The sequence below is a fragment of the Vigna radiata genome, chromosome 11 (genome assembly GCF_000741045.1).
Source record: "Vigna radiata var. radiata cultivar VC1973A chromosome 11, Vradiata_ver6, whole genome shotgun sequence".
In the NCBI taxonomy this organism is placed as follows: Eukaryota; Viridiplantae; Streptophyta; class Magnoliopsida; order Fabales; family Fabaceae; genus Vigna; species Vigna radiata.
Window position 1 is genome coordinate 970,245 of NC_028361.1, and position 15,951 is coordinate 986,195.

The 15,951-nt window shown below is 33.7% G+C and overlaps 2 protein-coding genes across 4 annotated transcripts; both read left to right on the forward strand.

The window, feature by feature from the left end:
* On the forward strand, positions 1-2,756 carry LOC106777952 (TOM1-like protein 1). Its single transcript, XM_014665794.2, has 3 exons — positions 1-694; positions 821-1,090; positions 2,151-2,756. The coding sequence occupies exons 1-3, from the start codon at positions 176-178 to the stop codon at positions 2,568-2,570; spliced, it is 1,209 nt and encodes a 402-aa protein (XP_014521280.1). The 5' UTR covers positions 1-175; the 3' UTR covers positions 2,571-2,756.
* Positions 2,757-5,201: 2,445 nt separating this feature from the next.
* On the forward strand, positions 5,202-10,178 carry LOC106777616 (cellulose synthase-like protein D2). 3 transcript variants are annotated; one of them, XM_014665269.2, is made up of 4 exons: positions 5,202-5,416; positions 6,383-7,276; positions 7,383-8,190; positions 8,293-10,178. In XM_014665269.2, the coding sequence occupies exons 2-4, from the start codon at positions 6,411-6,413 to the stop codon at positions 10,048-10,050; spliced, it is 3,432 nt and encodes a 1,143-aa protein (XP_014520755.1). In that variant the 5' UTR covers positions 5,202-5,416; positions 6,383-6,410; the 3' UTR covers positions 10,051-10,178. The 3 variants fall into 3 exon arrangements, with proteins under 3 accessions (XP_014520755.1, XP_022631750.1, XP_014520756.1); XM_022776029.1 differs by lacking the exon at positions 5,202-5,416 and adding an exon at positions 5,449-5,490; XM_014665270.2 differs by lacking the exon at positions 5,202-5,416 and adding an exon at positions 5,513-5,737.
* The last annotated feature ends 5,773 nt before the right edge of the window (positions 10,179-15,951 follow it).

Consider the following 15,951-nt stretch of genomic DNA (forward strand, 5'->3'; position numbering starts at 1 on the left):
TCCTATTAAAAGGAAACAACAGAGAGAAAGGGAAAGGGAGAAAACAGAGTGTTGCGTTGCGAAGGGGTAGACTTTACCCAGTCGTCACGCGTTGTTGGGAGCACCGAACACTTCACTGTGAAAAACCCTTTTCCGTTGATCTTGTTTGGATCAGAATCAGAATCAGAATCAGAAGATGAGCGATAATCTGATGGAAAAAGTGAGTGCTTTGGGGGAGCGTCTGAAAATCGGAGGAGTGGAAGTGGGTCGGAAGATGAGTGAGGGAATGAGTTCGATGAGCTTCAAGGTCAGAGAGTTCTTCCAGGGCCCGAATCAGGCCGACAAGCTGGTGGAGGACGCCACTTCGGAGGCCCTAGACGAGCCCGATTGGGCCCTCAACCTCGATCTCTGCGACCTCATCAACACCGACAAGCTCTCCAGCGTTGAGCTCATAAGGGGAATCAAGAAGAGGATCATGGTGAAAAGCCCTAGGGTTCAGTACCTCGCCCTCGTCCTCCTCGAAACCTGCGTCAAAAACTGCGAGAAGGCCTTCTCTGAGGTCGCCGCCGAGCGTGTTCTCGACGAGATGGTCAGACTCATCGACGACCCCCAGACGGTCGTCAACAACCGGAACAAGGCCTTGATGATGATCGAAGCCTGGGGTGAGTCAACCGGCGAGTTGCGATATCTCCCCGTCTTTGAAGAAACTTACAAGGTTCTCTCTCTGTTTCTGTCTTCACTCTTAGTTGAATTCAAACAGTTTGAGACCAGAGCCTGTGAATTAATTAACTGGTGTGAGAATTTTTTGGTTATATTTAGGAGTTTTTTTGTTGTTTTCCAGAGTCTGAAATCGAGGGGTATAAGGTTTCCTGGTCGTGACAATGAAAGCTTGGCTCCTATATTCACTCCGCCTCGTTCAGTTTCTGCTCCGGAGGTTGATGTCAGTCTTCAACAGCAGTTTGAGCATGATGTTCCTGGGCAGTTTGAGCATGATGTTCCTGTTCAGAGTTTTTCTCCTGAACAGACTAAGGAAGCCTTTGATGTTGCGAGAAATAGCATTGAACTTCTTTCCACTGTGTTGTCGTCTTCGCCGCAACAGGATGCTTTACAGGTATATTGGTTGTGGTGGTCTGATGTTAGTTATTGCTATTTTTGAATGTGTTGTTTCGTTGCTCTCGATTGATTTTGACCATAAGTAATGTAGGTTTGGATTAGGACCGATTAGGACCATAAGTAACTCCAGTTGCTTTTGTAACTAATAGCCTGTGATGTTGTTGCATGACCTTTTCTCTCATCAAAATTTACTCTGTGTTGTGATGGCCTCTGTTTTGCTTACTGTCTTGTGCTTTTCACAATACAAAAGCGGACAGTTTTCTTAAATCTATAAAACTTTTGAGTTTGAACTCACTGGTGATGGAAAAATTGTAGATATTGTGGTTATGGAAATGTCATCTACTGTAAACGTAAACCACTTGGGTATTATCTTCACAAACTTTTGTCAAGTGTATCTCCTTAATTTACTCTGACTCGTGTGAGTGCTTATCTTGAGATTTTTTTATTGGTTTAGAATTGTGTGTTACACTATATAGATATAGTCATAAAAAATCGTCAGTGGCATTTGTCAATACAAGACTTTGTTCTTTGGATTATTTTATTTCGAGTGTGGAAATTTAAAAAGTGTTGTAAAACTGAAATAGACTTAAGAAATTGGTCTTCTCCAGAGGCAATTGAGGGAACCGAGTTATTGATGATGTTTTCAGTGATAATAGTAATTATATCCTCTCCAAAGAAACTAAATGAGCTGGTAATGCTTGTTATACTTTATTGAAGTTAATTATATCTTGTATAGTTTCCAGTAACGAGATTTATTATCCCCTTGGCCATGATAATGCAGTGATGGGTGTTGTTTATCTGAAATTTTGAATTACTGATTTATTAGGATGATGGATACTACAAAGAGGGATGCCATTTACTCAATAATCTCTTAATTATCCTATTTACTTAATCAGGCAACACCCAGTCAAGAACTTATTCTAAACTACCCTTGCAAGTTCTGCAAATAAAAAAGTCAGTTTTAACCATGTGATGTACCTTACTAGAGAAGAAGCGTATTGAATCAGGCATTGGTGAATGGCCAAAAATGTAAATGTGACGATTTGTTCGATGTGCAGGATGATTTGACCTCCACACTTGTACAGCAGTGTCGTCGGTCGCAAACTACTGTCCAGAGAATTGTTGAAACTGCTGGGGATAATGAAGCACTGCTTTTTGAGGCCTTGAACGTTAACGATGAGATTCAGAAGGTTCTGAGCAAGTACGAAGAGTTGAAGCAGCCTGCAGCTGCTCCACTTCAGCCTGAACCAGCCATGATACCAGTTGCTGTGGAGCCAGACGAATCACCACGCCATATTAAAGAAGATGCCTTGATTAGAAAGCCGGCTGGATCAAGAACACCCCATGGAGGGAGCAACGATGACATGATGGATGATCTTGATGAGATGATTTTTGGGAAAAAAGGTGGTGAAGCATCAGATGGGGGACACGATACAAAGAAACAGCAATCATCGAAAGATGATCTCATCTCTTTCTAATTTACGATGAATATAGAACAGAGTGGTTTTAATGTCACGTTACTTTTATATCTGAAGATTGCTCGCTCCATTATTTTTTTTGCACTTTGTGTGCAACTTCTGTTTGCATTATGGTATATAAGTGATTGACAGACAAGATATACATGGGAAACTCTGGATAATTTCAACGAGCTTTCATTCACTCTCTGTCATCTCTTGTTCATTCATGTATGATGTTAATGTCACATCAGAATTTAGTTAGATAACAAAACCTTTTATATTTTGAATGTCAAAACCTTAATTTCGGATTAATCTATTATCTACCAATGTCAAGAAAAAAGCACGGTTGAGCATTGCATACAGCAGCACCAACACAATGGAAACCCTGGATAGATATGGCATGGCATCATGGCACATGATATGAAAATGTCATCTTTCACACATTCAGATATGGAAAATAAGAAATGATAACGTTTTGGAAGAATGGATATACAATATAAGAAAGAATGTAACGTTTTGAAACGGCGTGCTTTAATTTAATGTTAGTAACAAAAGCACGTTACAATTATGACAGAGACATTGGGTTGGGTTTGACGCGTGAACAGCCACGCTAACACCTAAAACGCTGCTTTTTCGGTCAAATTATAGCGGTGAAGTATCTAAAACAATTTTCTTCATGCTTACACTATTTTTTTTTTAATGATACATAGATAACATTTTTTTGACAACATTTGAACATCATCATATGTGTCATTGTGTGATTGGTCCAAATGACACAATGACACCACCATAGACCAATCACACCATAACACATATGATGGTATTCAAATATTGTGAAAAAAATGTTGCCTAAGTATCTTTATTCTTTTTCTTTTAGAGTTAATTTAATAATATTTGAGTTGAAAATAACATTTGAATTATTTACCGTATGGCATATTTTTATTTTATTATTAACTAATAAATGTAATTGAAATTTATGTTTGAAGTTTACATATTAATCTGGTATCAAAATTTCCGTAAATCCTTTACAACACTAAAAATATTGAAAATAAAAGTGCTATGTTTATATTGAAATGAAATAAATAAAAAAAAAAACTTCATTAAATTATTCTTGGAACATTTTCTCGAAAATTTTTACGTGATTATATTAATATATGCGTAATCTCATTTAAATTTGAAATCTTCAACACATATTACTGTATGAAACCAAATCATAATCACATTAGTATTTTCTCGACTCAGCCAACTCTTTAGTTTCTAAATTACATTTTTTTTCTTTGTAGCTGGTAAAATTATTGAAAACTTGAAAAGTTCAGTTGGCAAAGTTCAATCAATCTAAGAATTCATATAATATTTAATAATAACCAGTCAATTTCTTATAAAAAAAATATAGTTGAGAATGTATTACCTACAAAGTTTTAACAAAAAAAAAAATTATACATTAAAGTCTTCATTACTTAACCTTTTTATAAAAATAACATTAAATATAACTCAACTTAATAAGAAAAGATTGTAAGAATAAGACTTACACTAATTATATATAATTTAGTTTTATATTTAATTATGACATATATCAACAAGATTAGTAATTTAATAATAAAAGTTATAATATTATTGATTTTTCTTAAAAAATTTCTTAATATATATAATGTACTTTATAATTCTTAAAAACTTATTACTATACTGTTTAGGTTTAGATTTGCCATCATTACATACAAAATTAGATTCTTATCTCAAATTCGTCTAAAACGACATTATTAAAGCAAATGCCATATTTAAAATACTAATTGTTCTAAACTTTGAAATTTAGTCATGATTTTATTTTAAAAAATACGTAATAAATCTAAATCACTCATTTTAAGAAAATATCTTTTCTTTTTTAATAAAAAGACATTATTATGTTGTTCTTTTTAGATAGCCATGATTGATATTTATTTGTTAACAATTTACAACAAAAGTTCACGAATTTCTATGGGTCCACACTTCCCATTTTCTGCAACTTTATGAAAAGCAAACTAATTTTCTAAAAAATGGAGATTTTTTTTTTATATTTAAAATGAATAATTATAAAACTATACTTTATAATTATTCTGATAGTGCATTTCTCGAGGGAGAGTGATATTTTGTCTAATTGTCTCCATGTTCTGTTACTCTTTTACATTAAAAAAAATGTTTTTTTTATTTATTTGTTATGTTGCTTTTTAATCGACAATGATGAATTCTATTAATTAAACACCGACCATTATTCTGTATTTCAACAGTAAAAAAACTTAAAATAAAACTAGTGAGAGATCAAGCTATGTTCTTTCTCTTAATGAAAAAATTAACATGACATAATTAACAGAATATTATTGCTTGACATTGATACATATTATTAAGGATTAACATCATTAAAAAGTGTATGTATAATTCACTGAATTAAAATTAATACAAATCATTAAATGGAATTAATGTAATTTAAATCATTAAATATAATTTATTTTATTTTATTCTAACATACCTAAAATGAGCAAAAATAAATAAATAACCTTCTGTGATTTGCAATATGAATGTTATTAATTACAGAAAATGGCTTACTTTGTAAAAATAAGATCCGAGGAAACAAAATAAAAGATATAAAACATGTTTTGGTGAGGACTGATTCTGGTTCTGTCTTTGCTCTGTCTAAATTGCGTGTGATAGTGTCATGTAAGCGCGTTTATTTGTTTGTATTTTGAAGCCTACAAGGGTGACAGTTGGAGAGCAAGTTCAACACTTTATAACTTTTAAGCTTTCTATCAGATTCAAATTCAAACTCATCTCTTCTCTTCTTTTCTCATGGCTTTCTGGTAAATTCACAATACACAGATCTGAAACTAAGTAAAGAGGTAATCTTCGTTTTTCATCCTTTGCACCACCCCTTCTGTGTAACACGTATTCGTGGTTGTTTTTCTACTTCAAGGTTCAAGCTTTACCTGTTGAGTTTTTCTGTATGAGTGATGGCTGAGGTTGAAAAACTGAGAAAGCTGAGAAATTGTGAATTGGGCATTTTCTTGTGCAAAACAAAACAAAAAAAAAAAATCTGATCTTTTTTAGATTTATGATTGTTTGTGAGTTCACCGAAGCAGGGAAGTCAAAGGGGTTTACCAACTTTGGCTGACTTGTTAATGTGGTTGCTGCTGCTGATTAGGGACAGCAGTGTCAAAGGGGTTCGTGTTTTTTGCTTATGTGTGAAGATGACTTCTGTACCTTTTTTTCCTATCAGAATCTTGTACAACTTGGAGCTCGTAATCTCTTCGGGTTGGTTTTGTTTTGAGTGAAAAAAAAAAAAAAAAAACATTTTTGGATCTTCTAGTGGGGGGTTTATGGAAAAAATGCCACTGGGTTGAGTCTCTGCATCTTTGTAGATTCCAGTGAATATGTGGTCTCTTATCTTTTCTACTTCCTCATAAAAGTTCGCATTTTTCGGGTTTCGTTTTTGTTTCTGATATTTGTGTGGACCTTTTGAAATTATCTGATCAATCTTCAAGATTTTACTGAGATCCAGCCAGCGTTTTACTTGTTTGTTCAGAAAGGTGTCTGTTGTAATGGGGTCACCGGTTATATTTTGCTTATAAGAAAAATATACACGAGTTTTCACCAAAGGAGAACAAATATTCAAAAGCTTATACTTGTTTCAGTTGTCTGTTTGATACTTGAATAATGTAAAAAAATTTCTTGGTCTTTCTCTGTGACAGCACTCTTAACTATGGATTAAGATTCATGTTTGATATCTGGTCTCAGTGTTTCTTGTGAATTGAAAATTATCTATAGCTTTTGATGAAGTTCTGATTCAGTAAATTTCCGAGTTTCAGGATATTATAATCAGTTCTGTAGTCAAATATGGCATCAAAAATGTTTAGAGCAAGCCGATCATCTATATCAACATCGTCTGATGCAGCTGATGGCCAGAAGCCTCCTTTACCTCCAAGTGTACAATTTGGGCGGAGAACTTCCTCAGGTCGCTATGTCAGTTACTCTAGAGATGATCTTGACAGTGAAATAGGGAGCACAGACTTCATGAATTATACAGTGCATATACCAGCCACCCCAGATAACCAACCTATGGATCCATCAATCTCACAGAAAGTTGAGGAGCAATATGTGTCAAATTCACTTTTCACTGGTGGATTCAACAGCGTTACTCGAGCCCATCTAATGGATAAGGTGATAGAATCTGAAGCAAATCATCCACAGATGGCTGGTGCAAAAGGGTCTTCATGTGCAGTTCCTGGTTGTGATTCTAAGGTGATGAGTGATGAACGTGGTGCTGATATTCTTCCCTGTGAGTGTGATTTTAAGATATGTAGAGATTGTTATATAGATGCAGTGAAAACAGGAGGTGGTATTTGCCCAGGATGCAAGGAACCGTATAAGAACACAGAATTAGATGAAGTGGCTGTAGATAATGGACGTCCTCTTCCACTTCCTCCACCTGGTGGAATGTCTAAAATGGAGAAGAGATTGTCCTTGATGAAGTCAACGAAATCAATGTTAATGAGGAGCCAAACTGGAGACTTTGATCATAACCGGTGGCTCTTTGAAACAAAGGGGACCTATGGCTATGGTAATGCTATATGGCCAAAGGAAGGAGGTTTTGGAAATGAAATAGAGGATGATGTTGTTGAGCCAACTGAATTGATGAACAGACCTTGGAGACCACTTACTAGGAAACTGAAGATACCTGCTGCTATTTTGAGTCCATATCGGTATAGAGTCTTTACTCTTAAATAACTTTTTCCTTGTAAAATATCGCACCTTGTTTGTTTTACTCTTAAATTTGACTAATTTATTGTTCTTTGTGTCTGTTTGCAGTCTTATCATTTTTATTCGTTTGGTTGTATTGGCACTGTTCTTGGCATGGAGGGTCAAACACCAAAATACTGATGCAGTATGGCTATGGGGCATGTCTGTTGTTTGTGAGATATGGTTTGCTTTTTCCTGGCTTCTGGATCAACTGCCCAAATTATGCCCAGTGAATCGTTCCACAGATCTTAATGTTCTAAAGGAGAAATTTGAAACACCCACCCCTAACAATCCAACTGGAAAATCTGATCTTCCAGGAATAGATATATTTGTTTCTACTGCAGATCCTGAGAAAGAACCTCCTCTCGTAACTGCAAACACTATCCTGTCTATTTTAGCTGCTGATTACCCTGTGGAGAAGCTTTCTTGTTATGTTTCTGATGATGGAGGTGCGCTCCTAACTTTTGAGGCAATGGCTGAAGCTGCTAGCTTTGCTAATACATGGGTTCCCTTCTGCCGTAAACATGATATAGAGCCCAGGAATCCTGAATCATACTTCAACTTAAAAAGAGACCCTTACAAAAACAAAGTGCGGCCTGATTTTGTCAAGGATCGAAGACGAGTAAAGCGTGAGTATGATGAATTTAAGGTTAGGATCAATGGTCTGCCTGAATCTATTCGTCGCCGATCTGATGCCTATCATGCAAGAGAGGAAATCAAGGCCATGAAAGTTCAGAGACAAAATAGGGGAGATGAACCTCAAGAAACGGTAAAGATTCCTAAAGCAACATGGATGGCTGATGGAACACATTGGCCAGGAACTTGGTTGAATCCTACATCTGAGCATTCTAAGGGTGACCATGCTGGTATAATTCAGGTACTAAATAGGTCCTTCTAATGTTTTATTCAAGTGTCAAACTAGTGTTATTGAGTTAAGCATGATGAATTATATGAATCATGTTTTTTGATGATAATGCAGGTGATGTTGAAGCCTCCTAGCGATGAACCTCTCCCAGGAAATGCAGATGATACAAGTCTCATAGACCTTACTGATGTTGATATCCGTCTTCCCCTTCTTGTTTATGTTTCTCGAGAGAAGCGACCAGGCTATGATCACAACAAGAAAGCTGGCGCCATGAATGCCTTGGTTCGAGCATCGGCAATTATGTCTAATGGTCCATTTATTCTCAATCTTGACTGTGATCACTATATCTACAACTCAAAGGCAATGAGGGAAGGCATGTGCTTTATGATGGATCGTGGCGGCGATCGCCTTTGTTACGTCCAGTTCCCCCAAAGGTTTGAAGGGATTGATCCCTCTGATAGATATGCCAATCACAATACTGTCTTCTTTGATGTCAACATGAGAGCCCTTGATGGACTTCAAGGGCCGGTGTATGTGGGAACAGGGTGCCTTTTCAGACGGATTGCACTGTATGGTTTTGACCCACCTCGTTCCAAAGAGCACCACACAGGTTGTTGTAATTGTTGCTTTGGTCGTCAGAAGAAACATGCATCAATGGCAAGCACCCCAGAAGAGAGTCGGGCATTGAGGATGGGTGATTCTGATGAGGAGGAGATGAATCTATCACTGTTCCCGAAGAAGTTTGGAAACTCAACTTTCCTTATTGACTCTATTCCTGTGGCTGAATTCCAAGGCCGGCCACTGGCCGATCACCCTGCCGTGAAAAACGGACGTCCGCCGGGTGCTCTCACCATCCCCCGCGAACTTCTCGATGCATCGACAGTGGCAGAGGCCATCAGTGTCATCTCCTGTTGGTACGAGGACAAGACCGAGTGGGGAAACCGTGTCGGGTGGATCTATGGCTCTGTGACGGAGGATGTTGTGACTGGGTATAGGATGCACAATAGAGGATGGAAATCAGTTTACTGTGTAACCAAACGTGATGCCTTCCGTGGAACTGCTCCCATCAATCTTACTGACAGATTGCATCAAGTTCTCAGATGGGCTACTGGCTCAGTTGAGATATTCTTCTCAAGAAACAATGCTTTGCTGGCCAGCCCAAGAATGAAAATTCTTCAAAGAATTGCATATCTTAACGTTGGAATCTACCCTTTCACATCCATATTTCTAATTGTCTACTGCTTCCTTCCTGCATTGTCCCTTTTCTCTGGGCAGTTCATTGTGCAGACCCTCAATGTCACTTTTCTTTCATACCTCTTAGGCATCACTGTAACACTCTGCATACTTGCAGTGCTTGAGATTAAGTGGTCAGGCATTGAGCTGGAAGAATGGTGGAGAAATGAGCAGTTCTGGCTGATTGGAGGGACAAGTGCTCATCTTGCTGCTGTGCTTCAAGGTTTGCTGAAAGTGATAGCAGGAATTGAAATCTCATTCACCTTGACTTCAAAGTCAGGTGGCGATGATGTAGATGATGAATTTGCTGATCTGTATATTGTGAAATGGACATCCCTCATGATACCACCTATCACAATTATGATGGTTAACCTGATAGGAATAGCAGTTGGAGTTAGCAGAACCATTTACAGTGTGATACCACAATGGAGCCGTCTACTGGGTGGTGTGTTCTTCAGTTTTTGGGTCTTGGCTCATCTCTATCCCTTTGCAAAAGGTTTGATGGGAAGAAGAGGAAGAACACCTACCATAGTTTTTGTATGGTCAGGCCTCATTTCCATCACAATTTCTCTCCTCTGGGTTGCCATCAACCCTCCTGCTGGTTCTAATCAGATTGGTGGTTCATTCCAGTTTCCTTGATACCTCATTCTTTTTCTCACATCATTCTGTCACCAATTTCTTCATTTAAATTAGTTTCTCTCTCCATATATATATATAATGATTCTACATCTTCATGCTACTAATGGATTGACTTAAATTATGCAGTCTTTTGTGCTTATGAATTTTGTTTAGAAGTTAATTCCAGAGATCTGTCACTGACTTTACTTTTCCTTTTGTTCTTGCATTCATTTTCTGGTTATTTCTGAAAACAATGCTTTCTTTTTTGGTTACAGATAGATAGATAGATACATTTAGGATATTTGAAGTTCAACAAAGGGATGATCAATGATCAATGATCATGCTATCTTTTTTGATACATTATATTAAAAACAATAACATAACACTCAATTAAAACAAATGTTTTTCATAAAGTTCTACAACTCTACAAGGATTCCTATATTCCTAAGTCCATCAACATCGTTATTTCTTACCTTTGACGTTAAATACATCAATAACCACTCAAACTGATCAATCAAATATTATATTATATAGTTCATATATTATTCAATCCCTTATCTATAAATATACTGTACCAACCCAGGTAAGGTTCAAGAAGTTTAATCCTGTAGTGACAACACCTTTTAATATATTTCAAATAAGAGAAGAAAAAAAAAAACTAAAACATAGATAAGATTTATTATACTTATTGTTTCAGTATATATGATTCAGAGACACATTTTTTACAATTTTTTTAACTCTCAAGAATATGCCGTCAATTTGACATTCTAATCATCGAGTTAGTTTAAGACTATCGATCGATTATAGAAATCAGGTTTTAAATGTTCAATAAATATAGCCACTTTATATTTATAGGTTTCTATGTGGGTCTTCGATTAGTGTAGGTCCAATCATAATCCAATATTGTCTATGTATGTTTTTAACTAGTTAATTGAGAAGATTAGTTTTTGGACTGATCAGTCATGATAGTTATAAATGACCGTTCGATAAATCAAGTTGTGATGTGTCTCTAAAGTTGACTTATTATGTGGTTGACCGATTGATCTGCGTGATAAAGTACACTTACCAAACTAATATTTGATTGTTTTAAAGAAATTTATTCTTTGTTTAGTTCTTGTAATATAATCTAACAAATATTTTATATAGAAATGTGTTATAAAGAAAAAATATTTAAAAATTTAAATTTTTTGTAATAAATAAATATATCATTTTTATTTGCAAACTTTAGTTTCTATTCATTTTAAAATATTTTATTAAAATATTATCGAGTGCTACAAAAAGAAAGACGTCTTAGACAATCGAAAACACTAGAAATAATGTCACAAATAGCCTATTAATTGATTTTAGCAATTTTCTTTGACCTATCAAATAAAAAATTAAGAACAATATCCTTTTCATTATTGCTAATTTAAACCATAAATGATATTGAGTTCTTAGAAGATGGTCCAATTGCTAATCTAAAAAATCTAATCATAGGTGACACTATAAATCCAAGTTTTAAATAGTATTGTGAATGATTCTTATATTATATTAGGTACTAAAATTTAAGTTTAACTAAAAATAAACTCAATAAGACGATATCTACCTTTATTTAAATAATATTATAGATGAAACCTACAATACTACCCGATAATAGTCTCTATCACACAAAAGTGAGAATACTTATCCCATCGAGAAAAAAAAGAAAAATCTGTCACAAAATTTGTCATCTTCTAAATTTTCTTCCAATGAAATTAATTTTTTATTTTTTTATTTGTTTATATGAGTTGATGATGAAGAGAACGATGGTTGGAAAGTTATTCGTACACTATGAAAATACAACTAATTACATGACTATTTATTTAAAATTACAAAATATCCATTTTCTTTAACGATACTCAAATACAATAAATCATTTTAATAAAAGTTATAAAATTTAGAGGTAAAAGAAAAATTAATGTAATTATATAATATGGTTGTTTGATCAGCTCAAGATAGTTATGTCAGTTTGAAATTTCAAAAGAATCATTGGATAGGTTGAATGAAGATTAATGTTAAAAGGCAATTTTAAATTAGGGTGTTACTCCCTACACTTCTCCATTTTCTCCCTACACCTCCCCATTCCTCTTTTACCCTTTACTTTATTCCTATTTTATCCTTTCAGTAACCCGTGAAACCTCCCTTAAGGATTCGTCGACGGATCTCAAAATCCGTTTAAGGTAAAATACATCGACTCCGACGAAGGATTCACCACAACATCCGCGAGAGAGGCCGCGACGGTGGAGTCGTCAGAGTTGGATAAAATTCTGCAGATTGTTTGGGCGTTGGATGTGGACCTAGGTTAGGTCGTGTGGGAGGCTAATGTGATGTGTCTTGGAGACCCATAGGAAAATGGGATTGTGGGTTTGGGATAATGGTGGTAAAATTTTGAACTTGACGAAGGATTAAGGGCTGTTGAAGAAGATTGCAAGAGGAGGGGAAGGAGGAGATTGGAGATGACGAACCTTTTGGATAATCGAAAAAGTGCCATGGAACCCAACCCTGATTGGGATGCGCCACGTTTTATGCTACCCAGCATTAACATCTATGCGGTGCACCACTGAGGAAAAGGTCTCTTCGAACCACCATGTTTTGTTCGGCAAGAGAAAGACTCTCGCCAGTACTTCTTTTCTCCTATTGTTTGCTAACTTTTTTTATTACATTGATTAAATACATCAATTTTTTTTTGCATTCTCAATATAAAAAAAAAGTCTTTAACTTGAACTGGAAATTGGGTTAGCTTATTGTTTGTGTCAGAGATTTTGAGGGAGAAGAAAAGCTCAACGGAAACCCAAATGGGATGAGATCCGTGAGAGATGTGATGGTGGGGTGCAGATTAGAGTTTTGAAATATATTAAAAAAATTTAAATGGTAAAAATAAAAAAAGTTTTAACAGAAGAATAGTTTTGAAAATAAAATAAACTGGAAGAGGTGGTGGAAGAAGGGTTGGTGGTGAAGAGAGAACCCCTAAAACTAAAAGAGTAAAAAAATTAAAAAGAATAAAAAAGGTAAAAGAAAGGTTAGTTTTGTAATAAAAGAAAAATTGAAGAAAGTTGGAGAGGTGGAGGAAGAAAATGGGGAGGTGGAAGAAGCAACACTCTTTAAATTATTATCATGTAGATTGTAATTAGATTGATGTTAATCTAAAACTTATTTCGAAATCTATAAATACAAATTTAAAATGATGTGATAAGTTAATTACATCCATTACACATTTATTGTTAATATTATTGAATTTTCAAAAATTTAACATTACAATATTCTTACAACAATTCTCTAACTTGACCAAACGATAATAAATACAAAATAAAATAAAAGAATGACTTTAACTCATACTTAAAATCAAAAGAAAACATAAAAAAAAAAATGGATCTCTACCCATAGATCAAAACCTAGTTCCATGAATGAAAATAGTAAGTTATAGTTTTAGTTTGAAGTGATAAGTTGGCATTGGTAGTTTGTTATGTGTTAGTTGAATTGTTTTATATTAAAAAAAGACAGCACATGATGTTTCAAAAACATGACTCTAAAGTCAAGGTTCCACAGTTATGAACTAATCGCACGCACCACAGTTGACCATGCATTTCAAACGAAAAACGCGTGCTGGGTTGGTGTGCCGCCCAACAAATAATTCACTTTATATTTTATTTAAGGAAAATGATATTTTGACAACCCTTTTTGACAACAACACATGTGTCATTGTTTTATTAGTCTATTTGAATTTATGTTTAAAAATATTTAAAATAGACCAATCACAAACTGTCACGTATGCGTTGTCAAAAGGTTGTTAAAAAAGTATTGTTAAAAAAAGTTTTTCCTTTACTCAATTCAAATCTTCTCCACTTTTTCTTCAACCTTCTTATTATAATATATATATAAATATTTATATTTATAAATGTTAGAAGTAAATTTTAAACATAATTTAATCTCAGAAAATCGATTTGTAGGATAAAATTTACATTCACTTATATACATTTAATTAGTCGTGTAAAACTTCCAATAACAAAAACTAATATTTTTAATATATGTACTCAAAATTTATACCCAACCAAATATTCTTAGTTTTACATCTTCAAAAAGCCTCTTGTAAATATCTTATTTATATATTTCTTCATTTTCTTAAATGAAAGAAAAAAATTCATCCTTATAGTCATGTGTTCGTTGACCAGGTCATCCACAAGAACTTGTTTTTTTTTGGGATCTCAAACTTAAAATAGTTTATTTTTTTTCTCCAGTCAATCTCTGGACTTGAAAGATAGTTAATGACTTTTAAATAATATAATATTTTTTATTTTTAGTATGAATTTAATTATTGCATAAAATTTTTTGGTTACGCAATTTTTTATTATTTTATTATTGCTCCATGCTTAACTCGTTCTCCATTTATTAAATTCGTTTAACCTTTTAACATATTTTTTTCTTTTATCTTTTATTTAAACAATATATAGTTTGAAAAGACATGGATATTAGCTTCTTCGGATTTAATGATTTATAAAATACATATTTTATTTCTTTCTCCCTTTTAATATTTCTTTTACTGTTTCAGGAATTATCTGTAATTTCATTGATTTCAGTAATGAATATGATTAACCGTTACAGTTTTAAGTATTAAAGCAATTTTCAGTTTTTTTATTGAGAATTATTATCATTATTAATTGGGGACTAGCGATAATCTTGAACTCAAACGAATCATGTTTTATTTGATTTTTTTCTTTTTTGTCTACATAAGTAAAAACATAATTTTAGTCTTTACACATAATATTTTTAATTACTTTTAATCTTCCACCTTAAAAAATGTAATTATCAAGATCAAAAGAGTTTTTAAATTAAAAAAAAAAAAGAAAATATAATCCAGTCGATATGACGTTACAATAAAATTACGTGAGAAGTTGGAATATTTAAATAATCAATTAAAATTTCATTTAAGTCGGTATCTAATAATTTATCAGGCAAAGTAAAAATTAACCCTATATCTTCTCATTTCAGTGTCATTAATTCTTTCACATGTTTTGACAATTTTAAATTGACTGTTATAATAAGCATGGGAGGTTGAATCTGAGTAGCCCTTTATTTTATTTCTATAAAAAAATGATAATTTTCATTTTTTTAATATTTACATTCTCCTTGATCACATACACCACATCTCCATATCATATATCTATTAATAAAGAAAAATGGTCTGGAAAAGGAAGAGTCTCGTACTATAAAACATTTGATTTATATTTTCAGATGCACAGTGTCTTTCTAAATGTCATGTAAAGTTGTTTCTAAATATCATCCAGCACTAACAACCTGAAAGGGAAAATGTCAAAAGTACCTTTAAAATGTAAATATGTTGTTCGACAATGTTTGTGGTGATAAAATAATGGAGAATAATATTTTAACAACTCTTTTTTAATATTTTTTTTACAAAATAATACGTATCATGATTCTATTGGTCTATTTGAATTTATTCTAAAAAAATATTTGAAATGGATCCATCACAAACTACACGTATGTGTTATAAAAAAAAGGCTTAAATCCTTAATTGGTCCCATGTTAAAAGGGAATTTTCAGTTTAGTATCCTTTTTAAAAGTGTATATATTGGGTTCTCATGTTTTGCAATTTGTGTCAATTTAGTCCTTTTTGAACCATCAATTTGGCTTGAAAATTGCAAGTGGACAAGTCATTTTGAGTTGCAACATGTTTATTAACTATTTGAACGTTTGGACACCTTCCAATTGTTGTTACAAACTTGTTCGAAGTGTCATTAATTCACTAAATTGACACAAATTAAAAAACATGAAGACCTAATGTATACATTTTTAAAAGCGGGTACTAAAGTGAAAATTTCCTACCAATTAAGGATTTAACAAAAAAAAAAATTGTTAAAGAATTTTTTTCCTAAAATAATACGAGATTGA